We start from the raw sequence: 14,605 nt of genomic DNA, 5'->3' as shown, positions 1-14,605 counted from the left end.
GTGTGTGAGTGTCTTCGCGGACCACGAGACATTCTCCCTCGACCGAGTGTAAATTGCTTTATATTAAGTTGACGACTCGGGGAATTCGCCGCTCTCAAACACTTTGGTAACTCTGAAGCACGTCAGAGGCAAAGACGAGGGAGGCAAACTCTACAATTCACGTAAAAGAAATTTATAATACCTCGCTGTAACCAGTGAGAAGGTACGAATGCTTCAGGGATTCACCGATCGGTCAAACAACGCTAGATAATTTGTATTCCTGAAACGATTTTCGTCAGTTGTACGTATAACCTGCAATTCGAAATCGATTGGTTGCTCATCGTCAGAGGTGATTGGTTTCGAGCTTTGGAGCAAACAAAATTTCAGGGGCTAACGTAACCAGATCAGGTACCACTGTATATCGATTCGGAGAAAGTCACCGAGGGATGAAAAGTCACGTTATCTTCCCCTCCCCGCCGGCTCTAAGCCGCGAAGACGGAATATCGCACGGTGCGCAACCCAAAGATCTGTATCACAGGGTCGTCACCCGTTCAAAAGGTTAGAAAGTAAACGATCTGGCGCTTTCTCCGATGGTCCCTTTGCTCGCTCCTGCCGGAAGAAGAAGCATGGGATCGGGTAAAAGCACCCCGATCCAAGGATATCATCGCCGGCCCTGATCCAGATTCAAACAATATGCTGAGACCCTATTGCGGGACGTTTAAACGGATTCCGCTCTATCACAGCACCACCCGGTTTATTTTCCAATACGATGATATGATATACCCGCTTCGACGGTGGAATCAATCGCTCGGAACTTACCGCGATTAAAATCGATATAGCGAACATGCCGCAGGGATGCAGGGGCGCACAGCCTGCTGCAGTTGCTGTTGCTGCAAGTTATATCGGCGGCGTGCTTGTATTGTCGAATCGATGGGAATCCCGGGTCGCCAGTTCGAGGCACAGATGCAATTACTGCGGGCATTGTGAATAAGCTCACCCCTTGGCCGAGAAAGCCTTCCCGAATCCCCTCCCCCGGCTCCCAGAGGACTCTTCTCACTCCTCCACGTCCTCGTCCTCGTCCTTTCTAGGGTGTAACTCACACCCCGTTGCCCTTGTGCGGCAGCGTCGAGCACGTTTGTAGGATGCACACCCACGTGACACGCGGCTAAGTCCGACGCCTGGGTGTGGATGAGGAGCAAGGGGGGGGAGGGGGGGCGAGGTGGCTCTATACGTTATTGCGAAAGCTCCCCGGGGGTACGTTCTGTCACGATGAGCAAGTGGGCTTTCGGAAAATGAAAATGCGAAATTTATGGATCCTTCTCACGAGAGTTCCTCACGCGCGCGATTGCGACAACACTAGGCAACCACCGCGTCTCTGACGGCATCCAACATCGTCGTCGTGGCCGTGCGGCATTCATCTGCACGGACGGAGAACGGGGCGCCGCTGTGTTACGCTCATTTCACGTCAGTTTCGAATTACTTTATAACGAGAGAGGAGAATATACCTCTGCAGCAGCCGATGTCCCGTCTCATTCGTTGAGCTCGGTTCCTATTTCATTTCCAACTTCTGCCACGCGGTGCGAGCCGCGAGAATGCGGATCGTAACAAGCGGTGCAGCTCAAAAGCACGTTCTTCCACCTTAAGATATTTCACCTCTCATTTATTCCCTGTTTTCATTTAAAACGTTGTATATGTAATTTACTGAAAATTTTCACTCGTTTTTTTCTCTCTCATATATTATACAACTTTTTGCAGTGCCGTACGAGCAGAACGATTTTGCGTAAGACTTGAAGATGAGGTTTTCTTTGATCGATCCCTCTCCTTTGAAGCCTCACATTTATATAGAATATACATATACCTCCGTGTGCACATTTTTTTTTCTTCCGATTTCGATCTTCTCTTTTCCGCCGTTTTCTCTCTACTCACGGTGAGCAACGTAGCGCGAGATCTCTTAGGTTCGTTCCTCGTTCCCCGGCTGCTTATCTTTTCCAATCGGTTCTATCGCGGGTCGCACTGTAGCAATGCCGCTACCCTTTTATCGCAGCTCAATAAACGCAAATAGATCGACGTCGGCTGATTTTGCGCTCGCAAGCTTGAGCCTCGACCGGTGCTTCGAAATAAGATCAAAGCTCCGACCTTTCCCTAACCTTTATCCTCAGCCGTAGAACCCCAGGCCGATTCGAGATTTTTTCCTCGATTGAAACACGAGTATATTTTTTATCCCGAAGATGGAGCTAATATTTACATGTATACTGCCGTTCATATCTCTGTCACATTACATTTTCCTTGCTGCGGCTGTTGCAGTGGATGCGAATCGTACAATTTTGCAGGAAAGTCAAAGCAGTAATAGGAAACGCGTTACCGCGTTGCATCCGTCAATTATATCTAGAATTTGCCTCTTGTGAGACTGCGTTCATAGGCTCGTCGTTACGTTTATTTATTTTTGTTTTTTTAATGAATACGATCTGCCGATCCTTTTCACCCTCGAATATTATGTGAAAATATCCGCTTCTCGTCGTTTCCTCCGATGTTATTTCGGTAGACCTTTTTTTTTTCCTTTTCTCGTCCTAAAAATGTGGATTCGGACAAAAATGAAATAGCTGGTACCGAAGAAATTCAAAATTCATTTCGCACGCGTTCTTGGAGACGAAGTCGCGGCATTGTATGTTTCGTGCCTCCTATGCCGACTCGGGACAGCGGGAAAAATCGTCGACTGCCACTGAGAGGCACGCTTCATTTACCTTGGCAGCAGCGCGACGCTTGAGAATTGAATTTTTCCACTTCAAGTGGAATTAATATCCGTATGTTATCGCACCCTGCCTGGGAAAAATGGTGAACAAGAAGATATGAGTCTTGAGAATATGTGGAAAACAAGCTTTCCCCATTTTTTTTTAACGTTGTTACATTTTTTACCTTGTTTTTTTTTCCTTCTTTTTTCTTCATTAACACTTTCCTCTTAGCTTGTCAGTTTTCTTTACGTATAACATCTAAGGAGTAGACAGTGCGAGTTCCTCAAAATTCCTTCCAACAAATGATATACGAGCCTCGGAATGTTTTTCGTATACACACGTATAAAAAATTGGCACGAAAAAACGCTGGTAGAAAAACAAAAAACTTGAAGAGATATACAACGGAAATGGGTACGGATTAAAGGAAATAAGGACGTTACTCCGAAACTGATCGTCTGATTATTTGTATTTAAGTTCACGTGAATACTCCGTATTAGCTCTCCTTTTTTCCGTCCGTGCTCCGGCACTTCAGCCTTCTTTTAATCTTCACGTTGAATGTTGTAAAACGAAGAACATTCAGCCACTAGGTCGGCCTCACTTGCACTTCTAGCCTATTCGCCGTTTCAAACGGTTTACTTCTCCAACTTACGGACTGTGTAAACGAGCTTGTATACCGAAGTAAACAGGCCGCATAGACTATGTATATAACACATATATATACATATATATATCCTCGGGCAGTCGTCGCCGCGCCGATTAGAGAGTGACTCGCTAATTTGTTTCTCTTCTTGACGTCGCGACGCCGAAACACGGCGAGGATGCGAAGGAAAGTGAGAAGAGGAGTACGAACCTAAGCTGGCGAGACATTTTCGACGTCTGTCAGAGAGCTTCGAGACGCCTTGGGTGTTAGGTCTAATTTCTTCTGCCTGTAATCTTGCGAACACAGTATTTCTCACACCGTCAATTCGACGCGTTTTCTATCCTCTTCACCCTCTCCTTTCCGATATTTTTAAGGTGACGTCTCACTAATTAACACCGTGATTTTCCTCCATGTTTCAGAATGACACAATGCAGGTCGTTTGGCAGTATCATGCCGAGGAGCCCGTATCAGCTGCGGGGGTTTTGCCCGATCACGGAGACGTCAGGGGGACGAGACCCCTTTATCTCGTGCAACGCGATGCGCAGCCACGTCGCAGCTCACGAAACCAGGAACCAGAGACGCCGCTCAAAATCTGGGACGTCTTAAACCAGCAGGTGAGTTGATCGACTTTTTTACAACCTAATGGTGTGATCTTCGTTTCGAGTAATCGGAAACTCGCTGATTTTTCGTGTAACAACCAGGAACTTTTACCGAGCATGCTCTCAAAATGATGAAAATACTTGGAAATTCGCAGGAATCACTCAAAAATCGCTCGATTAACAAAATTCCTGAGCTCCGGAAGGCTTCAGAAAATCAATGGAAGTTACAGGCAGTTTCTGCGATAAAAGGGTGATCATAACGCACGGCGAGTGAGGGTCGAGTTATGCATCGTAATCTATGACCTTCCAACGCTAATGAACGTATAGTTTTTGCCGGATGTGACCTGCGCCCGATTTATGTCGTCATAAATTCGGTGTCGTACAATGCCTCCGTTGGAACCAATTGCACCCCGATAAAAATTCGCCCTGCCTCCCTACCCTCGTTCAATTTGCTCGAGTATTCCGCCCGACTCGACTGCGATCATTCCAATAATCACACGTGATGAAAACTCCCGTAAACACCGCAGAAAACTCGATGCGATATTCTCGAATAGAGATTATTTACCGGACGCAGCTAAACACGTAAATATTCAGAGGTACCGTTCTGGTATTTTTGCCTCTCTTTGGTTCGTCGCTTATTTTTGTAACGGATGTACGAATTATGGAAAATGAGCAATAAAAGTGCTAATTTCGGTAGATCAAAATTGAAATTGGAACTTGGGGCATAGCAAAAACTGGCACGGAGAACGGGGAAAATTGTATTTTCCTATCGTATCAGAGAACGAGAAACGGCCACAAGCCACACCTTGGGGTGCAGTGCTAGAAGAGGCGACTAGCTGTTCCGAATTGCGATGTTCCAATTACGGGACACATTGCGACAACGGAAAGGAACTTTTTATTTTATTAACCTACAAAGGCTGCCCCGGCACTCACTTAGGTACCTGCGAGAAGACCACCGAGCCGGTTGTTTCAGCGGTTTTTTCCCTTCTCTTTCTCTCAGTGTCTACATTCGACGTAGAATGCAAGCTTAAACTCGGTAAGAATTGAAATCAGTGAACGTTAATAAAATGCAAAGTTATTCATACACGTATTACATATTTCTCGGCGCGACGCATAATTTCGAATTGTAGAACAAATATAATCTCTAAAAAGCACTTGAGGTGCAAAAACCTTGCGCCGAATACATGAAAGTGGAAGCAACCGACAAAAATTTACTTTTCAACTTGTTATAAATCACCAAAATGATAATGCACATTCGAATACGTATCAGCAACAATTCCCTTAAGTACAAAAAATATTTAAACCAAAATTCTTACTGCCAAGTATTTAATATTTTTGGGAAAATAAGAAATCAACACGAGAGTTAGGGACGAAATGGAAAATTCGGGATTAGTTCTGATTAGCGGGCCGTTTTGGAAAAATGTTTAGAGGAATAACTCAAATTTTATTACAATCGTTGTTTGGCGTGAGAGTCTACCGAGTCTTTTGATAAAGCGAAGCGGTTCAGAGTGAAATAAATCCCCGGAAAGTTTCGGCGAAGTGAATTATTTCTGTTGCTTGTTTTTTTCGCAACGTATTTCCATTTTCAACTTTCGCCACACTTTTCCCCCTGCGTTAAAATCACCCTCACTGCTACACAAGAATGCAGCCAATTTTTCAAGCTCTCGGTTTACCGGGAATTGAGACGACTTAAGCCAAGTCGAATTCGTGCTCGCGTATATTTCCTTGCGCCTGCAGGTTACACCGAGACTACCGCAGCACGCCGATCTAGCCTGATATGTATCTCGCTCGAGGTTATTCCGAGTGATAACGATCCGCTTTCGCGCTTCTGCCGCGACGTGGGCGTGCAAGGTAGGGCGAAAAAGCCCGAGAGGGATGGAATAGAAGCGGGGCGAATGAGGGAGAGAGACGGAGAAGCGGGGGTGGCGACGTTTACACCCGAGCAAGTTTTGTAGATTAGGCTTTGTCCGGCGGCAAACAGAGAACGAAAGAGTCAGCGTTTCGCCGAGGCCACGCCGCGTAATCCTTGAGACACGGGTCGAGCCGAAAATCAGCTATGTAATGAAATCTCCGTGTTCAAGGTAACCCCGCGTGATATCAGCTGAATTTTCACCACCCTCAAAAAAATTCGCACGCAATATCACGCGTCGACGCGTGATTGCGGACCTTGTATAACGAAATAGTATCTCCAAGATTTCAAACAATTTCTACGCTAACGTAATGTAAACTTTTCTCTGTATTATGTTCTCCAGGTTCGTCTGCCCATGGAGGAGGACACGTTGCTCTGGTGCAGGGTGCTCGAGATGCCGCCGATCCGGCGCAAGCACCACGTCGTGAGGGTGAGTACCCACTTTCTATCCGTCCGCCATTTTGGTATCGCGGAAATATTTCGTTCGTACGCGCACGTGTCGCGAAAGGGGTTAAGGGGCAACTTCTAACTGGGTGAACGGTGGAAAGGGGATGTCGGTAGGATGGAATTGGGCTAATTCAGGGTGAAGGGTGATCGACGACAATCAGGTGGAGGGCTACATCGATGACGCGTGGATGAGGGGTCGTCCGCATTGCCACTTATCACGAGCCCTTCGAGTTTAAATTGACGGTATAACGTGATTAGCGCGAACCCAAAGACGAGAGCGAGTCGTGCCAACCCTTTGATTATCCATTCCCTTTCGAGGCGCGATATGTTTGCTCTTCCATGGTCGTACACGTTTCGGTGCTAACTGCACACCGCTGAGTGACTCGCAAACATATCGCCTCACTTTCCGCCAATGGGGAGGAAATCGATTAATCGATCGTCCGCTTCCCTGTAATTTCCAGTACGAACCGGTTATCCAGCCTGGCAGCCACGAGTATCTCCATCACATGACGCTCTACGAGTGTCGCGGTTCCGTCGCCGAGTTGGAAACGGCGGCTCGTTCCACGGGTGGAGTTTGCTACCAATCAGGTCAGCCCACCTTGCAGTGCAACACAATAGCAGCCACGTGGAGTCTGGGGTCCGAGGTAAGCCGAGAGAAGTTACGAGTTTGATAATCCTATTCCTTTCGCGCAAAGAGCACAGAGCACAGACCGCACACACAAACACACTCGTGTGGAGTGATTGCCGTGGCTGGTGTCACTTTCAGCCCGCGTTCACGCGGCGTAAGGATTCTCGCGTATGTACCGCAAAGGAGTCGTCCTGCAGCTCTTTGCGGTTCACGTCGAAACTTGAGCCCCCTGCGAAGAAGATGATCTCGGCGCTCTTGGTCTAACTGCACGTTGCCCTCTTCTCGTTTTCGCAGGGTTTCAATTACCCCCCGGAGGCCGGTTACGCCCTCGACCCGCACGCGGGGCCGCAATTCTACATGCTCGAGACCCACTACACGAACCCGCAGCTGGACGCCTTCATCAGCGACAGCTCGGGCCTGCGGCTCCTCTACACGGAGCGGCTGCGTGTCCACGATGCCGGAGTGCTGAGCATCGGGATAGACCCGAACTGGAGGCACCTCATCCCCCCGGGTCAGCCGGAAGTCGTGTCCGAGGGTCACTGCGTCGCCGACTGCACCGGTCAGACCATTCCCAACAACGGGGTCAACATGTTCGCGGTGATAATGCACACTCATCAGCTCGGGAAAAAGGTCCGACTGAGGCAGATACGCGCCAGCGTTGAACTCCCGCCCATCGCCTCGGACACCAACTACAACCCGAGCTATCAGGAGTATCGCAGACTCCAGAGACCCGTCAAGGTGTATCCGGTAAGTCGGACTCCTAGTCCCGCGATTCCGGGAACATAGTCGATACCCACGAAAATGGTCGTCTTTACGAAGTGATTAATTTCCTGGGTTATAGGGTGATCATCTGGTAGCTGAATGCACCTATTCGTCCGAGTCCAGGGCTGCGATTACATTGGGCGGATTGACCACCAGGGAGGAAACGTGCCTGATATCTGCTCTCTATTACCCACGGATAGAGCTCTCGCTATGTTATTCGCTTCCCTCCCTGCCCACCGTTCTCCACAGTTTGGGAATCCAGCAGCTTACGCCGTGAGTATTACACTCGTCCTCTGTATCTAAGTCACGCTCTGGCGCTTCTACCGACGCTCCGCAGTGCCGGTCGCCACTCGAAAGAAGGGAATCGGAATTCGATGCAATTGGCACCGTAATTGACTTTGTTCTAACGGAAATTGGCAGTGGTTTCAACTTAGCTAAGTTTCATCGTACGGTAAAACGGAAGTCTATTGAAAGGAGAAACCCAAGAAAGGAGTTTCTAAATTGAACTGGTTTCTATTCCCCTAACCGTCGATTCCTTTTTTCATAATTGAGTGATAATATAAGTAGAGCTGACATACCGGCTGTTATGTATAAACTAATTCACACGTCCCTCGGCTAGAGAAAAGTTTACCGCTGTTTTTCGACATTGCGCATTGGCATCGTTGACCCAGTTGTACCTGCAGCAGCTCGATGTAGATATAACAAAGTTGGACCAAAGAAACGAGCCGATGCGACGTGTTGAATTACGTGACGCGTACTCGGGTTCAGCACTCCTCTCGTAATACTGTAGATAAACACATTTCTCCGAGCATAAATCTGATCCCTGGGTAATTTTGTTCCAGTAACTCGAGTCCCGTGAAGATTCAGGCGCCCCCTGAGCTCTCAGGTTTAACGCTGGAGGAGCGCCTGGTCAGCTACGACTGGGAGACGAGCTTTCAGAGCTTTCAGGAAGCCACGCGGAGCGGTACGTTCAAACCGCTCTGCTGGAGCAGTCGAGGCGATCTTTTGCCGGGCACGGCGCAGCTGGAATCACGCTACCCGCGGATAATCACGCCGTACAAAGAGCCGACGTTACCTTGCACGAAGAAGCCGACGCAGAACAAGTTCTCGAAGCTGTTGAGCAAGGACGGCGACATCGGAAGCCCAGTCGAGCCTGACAGCGACGAAGCGAACGCCGTCGAGCGGGGTCAGCTGGTGCGAAGCAAGGTGTCGCGGAGCAGCGAAGGGCCCATCGCCGGAAGTTCCAGGACCCGAAGCGTATCCGTTGCTCTAGTCGTCGCCGCCCTCGTCGCCGCTCTCAGATGAACGCCTCACGACGTGCCGCAAACTTGGTGGTGAATTTCGTTCGTTTGGTGCCGATTGTGTGTTTCGCGTTTCGTGTCAAGTGCGAGGTGTGGTGTCCCGCTAGGATTCAGGATCAAGGATCGAGGATCGAGAATCGGGGTGATCAAGGATACGTGGATCGGACACGAATGTGTGAGTATGTGATACCTGCATATCGGACAGAGGAGATTTTCCGCGTATCCGCGAACACGTTTGCTGATCTTTGTTTTCTTGTTCCCCGTCGCGATTTTGCGATGAGTATAAAATCGCGCCGCAGCGGTTTCCCGCAGGGTATTCTTCTTTTCGCCGATCAACGGATTCGCCTAATTTTCACTATTTATTCACAGCTCAAACTTGATAAATTAATTCTTACGACACAACTACGGAGAAACGATGCGAGGCTGTCGTACTGTTGGTACAATTTATGCTTATTTACGTTGAGCGCGTACCTCGCGATTGGCCGATGAAGAAAAATACCCGGCGACGGTGCGAGTCCGATACATGTAACGTATAATATGTGTGTTTCGGGATCTATGATCTATAGGTATTGTAATAGCTCCGCGAGACATGAAGTGAGAGATAAATTGTAATATTGAATCAATCATTGTTGTTGGCTGTTTATTTGCCCGACGAGAACCAGTCCATGTCCGATATACGGAATTTAAACCGTATATACATTATGTATATATTTATACACTCATATACTAGTTATCTCATTATAATATGTATAATACGTATATCGCGTCCGAGAATTACGCCTGAGCGTTTAAATTATTCCTCTACCGACGCCTCCAACTACTGACTCTATTATCTCGTTATTCTGCTCGAGGCATCTCGTACACATAGTTTGAGATATACACTACTGTGTGTACGCACACCGAGGGTTTCTATTTTCTTTTTACATATTTTTTTTTTTATTTTATTCGTTTTTCCTAAAATTTTCTCGTGTAAATTTTCAAGTGTACATAATTATTGTACATAATATACGTTTTTCGTAATCAATGCACGCGCATATGTATTATATATTTATATATTGTAAACCGCAATATTCGCCGGAACGGTCGTTGATTGGGTCTCGTCGGGATTTTGTAAATTTTGTTAATTATTAAATTTATTATATGGAAACGGGTCGTTACGTGTGTGACATTTTGTGAAATATATGTATATAAGCGCTGGTTGACTCGCGTGCCGAGAATAATAATAATAATAATGATAATAATAATAATGATGATGATAATAGTAATAATAATGTATACATGTAATAAATCGTTGCCTCAGACGTTGCTATTAATAGGCTGGTATATTTTTTTGGACTAGACGCGAACATTTTTTCTCTTGTTTCATTTACCGTTTTTCTTTATTTGTTTCTCTAAAGAAAAAGCTTTTCCGCCTTAAATTCGCGACCGTTGATTAATTACTTCACGACTTAACCAACGCTTATATATCGCAGGATTTCTCTTGTGTGTTATCATGTACAGTATAACGACAACCCAGTATTCTATTATTATTATTATTACTATTATTATTGTTACTATTATCATTATTGTTTTGAATACGTACCCTAACATAAAAAATGGAAAAATGAAGAAAAAGAAAAGAAAGAATGAAAAGTGAAAAAAGTAAAGGAAAAATATTATTTATTCATTTATTTAAATTACTGTAAAGAGAGAGATTATTTTGAAATAAGGTTGTTAACACTTTTCTATATATATTCATCCACAAATACGATTTGATACCTAATCTAATGTAATATCGAACCCCCGTAATTGATATCTATAATTACTGTAATCCTGAAACCCTCTAGCCTAGAGCCTTGTCCCTAAAATAGGTTTAAGACTAAAAACCGAACGCGATATAACAATATGTATAAATTAATCGTCACACGCGTTCAGTCTTTCTGCTATAGACGGTATACATGATATAATATACACAAGCAAATTAGCTCAAAGCGAAGGGATTGCGATGTCGTTCGGAAAATATTACTTAATCGGAATCATCGACCTTTTGAATTTTTCACTGATTTCGTCTGCAAAATATTTTCACCTGTATATTTTTCGTGTTATTTCTTATTCGGTAACAATTTGCTGCTAAGGGAACTGTATCGTACACCTGTAAGTATTTATCGATCTTCAAGCGACATCGCTCAGAAAGAAACATGAAAAAAAAAATAAATACATTGACGTACGATAATCGTGACAGAGAAGCAGGGAGGCAATATTAGAAAATTATAAAAACGGAAACGTAAGCCACGGATTCCATTTTTGATGTTAGACTGCCCCCCCCCCCCCCTGCTAATACGACATATGCACGCACTCTATTCATTCTCCTCTCCTTTCGCCTTCTCCTTTGCCGAACCTTAGGCAAGTGAATATGAATTCCTGCCACCATAAATTCGCGCGGAGGTTGAGAAAATCGTACCCCATCGTAGAACGTAGACATACAGTAGCCGCAACCCCGTATATAGCAGGTAATAGATAAACATTAATTATGATACGTAAAAAAAAATTTTACAATTTAATACAGTAATTCGTAAATGTAATAGGGATTTGTGTGTGTAGGCCGTAGGGCGGTTAACTTGCTATTTGAAAAAGAAAGAGAAAAAAAAAAAATTATAATCGTAAAAATTAAACGCTGTATAATATACTTAGGAAATTAAATAGTATTTCGAAAAAACGTCACCATTCGAACTGCCAACCCGTTATGCATATATATTAATCCGTTTTTCCAATGTTATCAATTTTGACATATTTTTTTCTACCATCGACATTCGATTCCGAATTTTCTTTCTTCGTTCTTCCCCACATCCACGAATACACTTTCATTTTTACTCTGCATTTTCATTGCATACGCTTACAATCGCAATACCATATACCTATTATACAACATTATAGTCACGGATATTCAATTCAATCTCCGAATCGTCCGGAGATTGCGTTGCATTCAAATTGAATAAAAGTATCGATATTATTGTTATTATTGTATTATTAATACTACTACTATTATTATTATTATTGATAAGTGGTAACCGGAATGCAATTGGTGTGGACGTCGCGTACAATGTTGAGTTATGGATAAAAAAAAAATATGTTCTTTCGTTTATATTAATTTTCAAAATTTGCGAATAGAAAAGAAGTGAATGTCAAATATAAATTTGGTCCGTAGTAATTATATTTTTCCATCCGACCACGCGACTCGCTATGCGGTTACCGCTGTATTAAGCCGACCAAAGCTACGGAATGAGAGATCCTGGGGGGCACAAGGAGCTGCCAGTGATATGACCAGAACAATCAGCAAAAGCGTGACAGTTTCGCAATGATAAGAAAAAAAAAAAAAAAATAAATAAAAATTAATGAAAAAAGAAAAAGAAACGAGTCACTTAAAATACTGGAATTATGTTAGATAGAAGACGATATTAATGCTATGTCTATATACGACGATCTTGTATCATGTGTATGTTATAGTTAATTTTCAATGCGACGCTCGCCTATCGCTCCTTTTTCACACGCAATGAACACGGGAAACTGCAGGGTCTTTATTTACAATCGATCGGAGTTTGCTGTCTCATGTTCTTGGGACAAATCGTCGAGTTGCATTTGTTTGCGTACAATCAAAGAGCATTTTTTTTTATAATCAAGAGTCGTTGATTTGTTGATCATGTGGATTAATATTTTTCAGAGAGTATGATTTATTTATTTATTCTTGCATTAGGAAAATTTTCCTCCCTGCATACCTAATATTCAGTAAAATGAAACATGTTGTGGTCAAGCGAGCGTCGCCACTTTATGTGTATATTGTATGTAGAAACCTAGGGAATGTCGGTCGAAATAATAAATTTAAACAAACACGACCCGCGTAATGCGGGTATGAAGCAAGTCAAAGGATGGCCGAGGTCACGAGATGAAAGAAAACCGGAATGAGTGAAATAGAATGAGAGAAACATGAAGAGCGAGAGGGATGGATAAAGAGAGAGAGAGAGAGAGAGAGAGAGTGAGAGAGAGAAAGTACGAACGTAGAACTGTGTAAATATAGGAATCCTGTATATAGTAATAATAGTAGTTTAAAACACGTCCTGATATATAGTTCCATAGACACACTCGCGAGATGAACATGTAGCAACATAGAAAGAAAAAGTGCAAATACAGAAACAAACAAAAGCGATAGAATAAATTAAACTAAAACTCGAATTGATTATACACGACTTGACTTATATCGTTGTAAATTGAGTTCGATTATATAATTTATTAAACACCGACTGCCCTGTTCCTTCACATAGTTTACGCCTAATCTAAACTTATGTACCGTTAACGTTAAATACCTAGCCACTACTATCATCTGTACTGTAACAAATTGTATTATATTTTATATATATATAAATATGTAAATGTTTTTCTAAACACGTCTCTCAATTATTTATGCTCTAAATCCCAATCATTCATCCAATCCCCCGTAGTGAATTCGAAAAGCCTCGCAGTTATTAATAACACTATCGTTTTGCGCTGCGATCCATGATAGGTATCGTAATATTTCATTGCAAACGTCATTTTCCAACGCGTCTTTCAGTATACGTCAACGTACTGTACGAAAATAAGAGCCCAAGAGCTTCTTCATACCGCGATATTCACGCACATTTCACCCGAAACGATCTGTTGTCAAGTCTTTCAGACGCCATATTGCTCAGTTACGCCCTTCGCAACCTTGTCACATTGCCTGCTCGACACTTGTGTTTATCAACCGTGAAGAGTCTTCATGGTATCAACGATGGTTGCCTCGTGTCTGGAATCAGAAGTTTGCCATACCTGGAACGGGACGGTCGCAGATTTGTACACATACCGCGAGCACATGTTTATTCTCTGCGATGATGATCGTGACTCGGAGAATTGAGACGGGAGTGTCAGATACGCGGGTGAGAGAGTGAGAGAGAGTGTTGTTCCGTTTTTCTCGATCCAACAGATAGCGCATAGCGCGCGTTGAGTTATCGACGTATCCGCTCGTACACAATTCAATATTTTTACACGCCACCTCGAGAGCTCGTTTTTTCGTGCAAAAAAACAATAATAATAATAATAAATGAACCCCTCGAGAATCCGATGATGGAGTCGTTTACACCCGAGTCACGAGGGCGAGTTGACAGTGAGGGAGAGGAGGGATGAAGCGCCAACCAATTTCATCGAGATTATGTCTACCTGCAATCGGTAAGTACAAGATTATCAGATTTTACCGTTCCTGCATTGGATTTCATTTCAAATTTACATAACTATAACATCACGATATTACCTCGTCACACTCAATACACGCTTATTATCGCGTGATGGGTGGCAATTTTAATCAAGTAAGAGGCGAAAGGAGGTGGCGTCTATATACACGTATGTATATTCTGCGAGAAAACAAGGCTGGGACAGGAATAGCGGGTGTTAAAGAATTCGAACAATTCTGCAATCAGGATCAGCCTTAACTCGTTTCTGATATTTTAACGCTGATTCGAGCATTTAAATGCATAAAGGTTCACCCTGAAAAATAATAAAACCTTCTTGCGTTCGATAAGAATCGGGGTTCGACTGAACGGCGGTTAGCGAAGAGGGTTGAAGACTC

General features: G+C 44.0%; 1 protein-coding gene across 1 annotated transcript in view; it reads left to right on the top strand.

Moving 5' to 3' along the window:
* Nucleotides 1–12,414, top strand: part of LOC124302349 (MOXD1 homolog 2) — a 91,635-nt gene extending 79,221 nt beyond the window's left edge. The window contains exons 4-9 of the mRNA XM_046758460.1: nt 3,768–3,962; nt 6,200–6,286; nt 6,765–6,947; nt 7,226–7,678; nt 7,773–7,966; nt 8,536–12,414. Of these exons, the coding sequence (XP_046614416.1) occupies nt 3,768–3,962; nt 6,200–6,286; nt 6,765–6,947; nt 7,226–7,678; nt 7,773–7,966; nt 8,536–8,998 (1,575 nt within the window). The 3' untranslated portion in view covers nt 8,999–12,414. The remainder of the gene's footprint in view (nt 1–3,767; nt 3,963–6,199; nt 6,287–6,764; nt 6,948–7,225; nt 7,679–7,772; nt 7,967–8,535) is intronic.
* The last annotated feature ends 2,191 nt before the right edge of the window (nt 12,415–14,605 follow it).

The sequence above is a fragment of the Neodiprion virginianus genome, chromosome 4, assembly GCF_021901495.1.
Source record: "Neodiprion virginianus isolate iyNeoVirg1 chromosome 4, iyNeoVirg1.1, whole genome shotgun sequence".
In the NCBI taxonomy this organism is placed as follows: Eukaryota; Metazoa; Arthropoda; class Insecta; order Hymenoptera; family Diprionidae; genus Neodiprion; species Neodiprion virginianus.
This window is presented reverse-complemented; position numbering and strand designations above follow the sequence as displayed.